We start from the raw sequence: 1,918 nt of genomic DNA, 5'->3' as shown, positions 1-1,918 counted from the left end.
GAATTAATAATAAATATTCGCGCGAGTATTACGCGATCGCGACTCAAAACAAACTCATTCGCACTACCCTGAAAACATCTAAGGAGAGCAAAAATAGTTCTAAAATTTACGCAGATATAAAAAAACAATGGATATCACACTAGAAAAAATACTGATTTTGTATAGGTGCAAGAAAATCATGTCTCATGTAATGTGAATTTAGACGATTTTGGTTTGCTTTGCGTCCGTTTTAATCATTGTACCATCTATGATACTCTGAATTTAAGTTCGTTCGGCTTGCTACCGCCTCCTCCGAGGGTAAACAAATTTGAGTCAGTGTTGTTTTCTTTTTTTTTTTATTATTATTAATCATTTCCGAAATATTTATTTCATCACAAAGAGGGCTAGTTAAAGAATCAAACATTCTGATGATACTGTGATGTTAAAAACGGTTGAGCATTTAATAATTATCGTGTTTAACATAGAAAAATAAAAGGAAAATAAAAGGTTCGTAATAAGTCATCACAAATTAATTTTCAAATTCTCTGTGGTGAGAAAACCCGGAAGCCCAATGTTTGGAAGGAAAGTTTGGGCGATGTATTGTATGTCGTCATCACCAGAGCACGTTGTGGAGGCAGGAAAAATTGCTCTTATCTTATTGGCTAACATGTGATTTGGAGGCGTGGCTTCACCCGGACGCGACTGCCGAACCTTGAACTTTAACATTATTTATGCCGCGAGTTCACGAAACATGGAGTCCGAAAGTTGGTAGAAATTTTAACGGACTTTCAACAGAAAAGAACATTGAAATGAGTGCATAATATTGTCTTATATTTACAAATTAACTTCAGCTCAGCTAACCGTTCGCAGGCTAACCGTTAGCAGCCGGGTGAGAACATAGCCAACAAGCTTTATGGAGACAGCATTTGATTGACAGATCAAGTATTCTAAATAATCTGTCAATCTGTTCAATCAAAATTATTCTTGATATCTAAAACAGTTTGAACATCAGCCCTCTTACCCTCATTCTCCCCTTGGTGCCAACAATATCAGCCTCATTTGGAAGGGTGCAAGTACCTGTACAGGTGAGAACAGCTATGCCATTATCAGGAAATAATAGTGTTGTTGAACTAGTCTCATCCACTCCTAAAAAATATAATTAAAACATCAACATTCCAACTATGTTAATGCATTTTATATCAAATCAGAAGTTTGAACATTTCTGACCAGCTCTGACAAAACCAGATGCAATGTTTAATTTTGCACAAGCACCTAAAACATTTGAGAATCAGAATTTTTAAACATTTTCAGGGTTTTACATTTTATGAAAAGAGAGAAATAGTAAAAAATGCAACTGCAAAATACCACTCATTAAATTTAACTGAAAAATAAAAAAATAAAATTATTTATAAAAAACAAATCCTGATAATAAACTAGTGTACTGATTTTGGAATCTTTAGAAGCTGCTTTCTCAAAACCTGCACAGCTGAAATCCAATGATTTAAATATTCATAACTTTGCTCAACCAATTTCCATCAAATAAACAGTTTTAAAAAAGAATTCATGTAAAATACATAAATACCAAGAACTCAATGTTGAATTTTTCCTACAAATGGCTAGTTTTGCCAGAGAGGGTCACATTTATTTTCAGGATTGTGAAAATTATACAGTAGGTTTAGAAATCCAAAATAGATAAAATTGTGAAATATTAATTAATTGATCTTCTTTAAACTGGGTAACATTAACAAGTACAGTGGAAATTTACTGTTTGCCAACAGAGCCCTGTTCAGCCTTTGCTTTATAAACTAGGTCTAATAATGAGGCGTAAGGAAGTAAGCTGTCTCTTATACACATCTTCTTCTGTATGCAAAGCATGCTTTAACGAATAACAACCAAGACATAGCAATAATCCGTTCTTTTTCTCGAGAAATCGGTATTA

At 33.6% G+C, this 1,918-nt stretch overlaps 1 protein-coding gene across 1 annotated transcript in view; it reads right to left on the bottom strand.

Annotated features, from left to right (window-relative positions):
• Positions 1 to 1,000: 1,000 nt before the first annotated feature.
• Positions 1,001 to 1,918, bottom strand: part of LOC117111555 (trans-1,2-dihydrobenzene-1,2-diol dehydrogenase-like) — a gene marked incomplete at its 3' end in the record, with an annotated part of 27,119 nt that continues 26,201 nt past the window's right edge. Inside the window, 1 exon segment of the mRNA XM_033254494.1 lies at positions 1,001 to 1,125. Within this exon segment, the coding sequence (XP_033110385.1) occupies positions 1,001 to 1,125 (125 nt within the window).

The sequence above is a fragment of the Anneissia japonica genome, unplaced genomic scaffold (genome assembly GCF_011630105.1).
Source record: "Anneissia japonica isolate Jap-2015-1 unplaced genomic scaffold, ASM1163010v1 scaffold287897_len220637_cov155, whole genome shotgun sequence".
Classification (NCBI taxonomy): domain Eukaryota; kingdom Metazoa; phylum Echinodermata; class Crinoidea; order Comatulida; family Comatulidae; genus Anneissia; species Anneissia japonica.
This window is presented reverse-complemented; position numbering and strand designations above follow the sequence as displayed.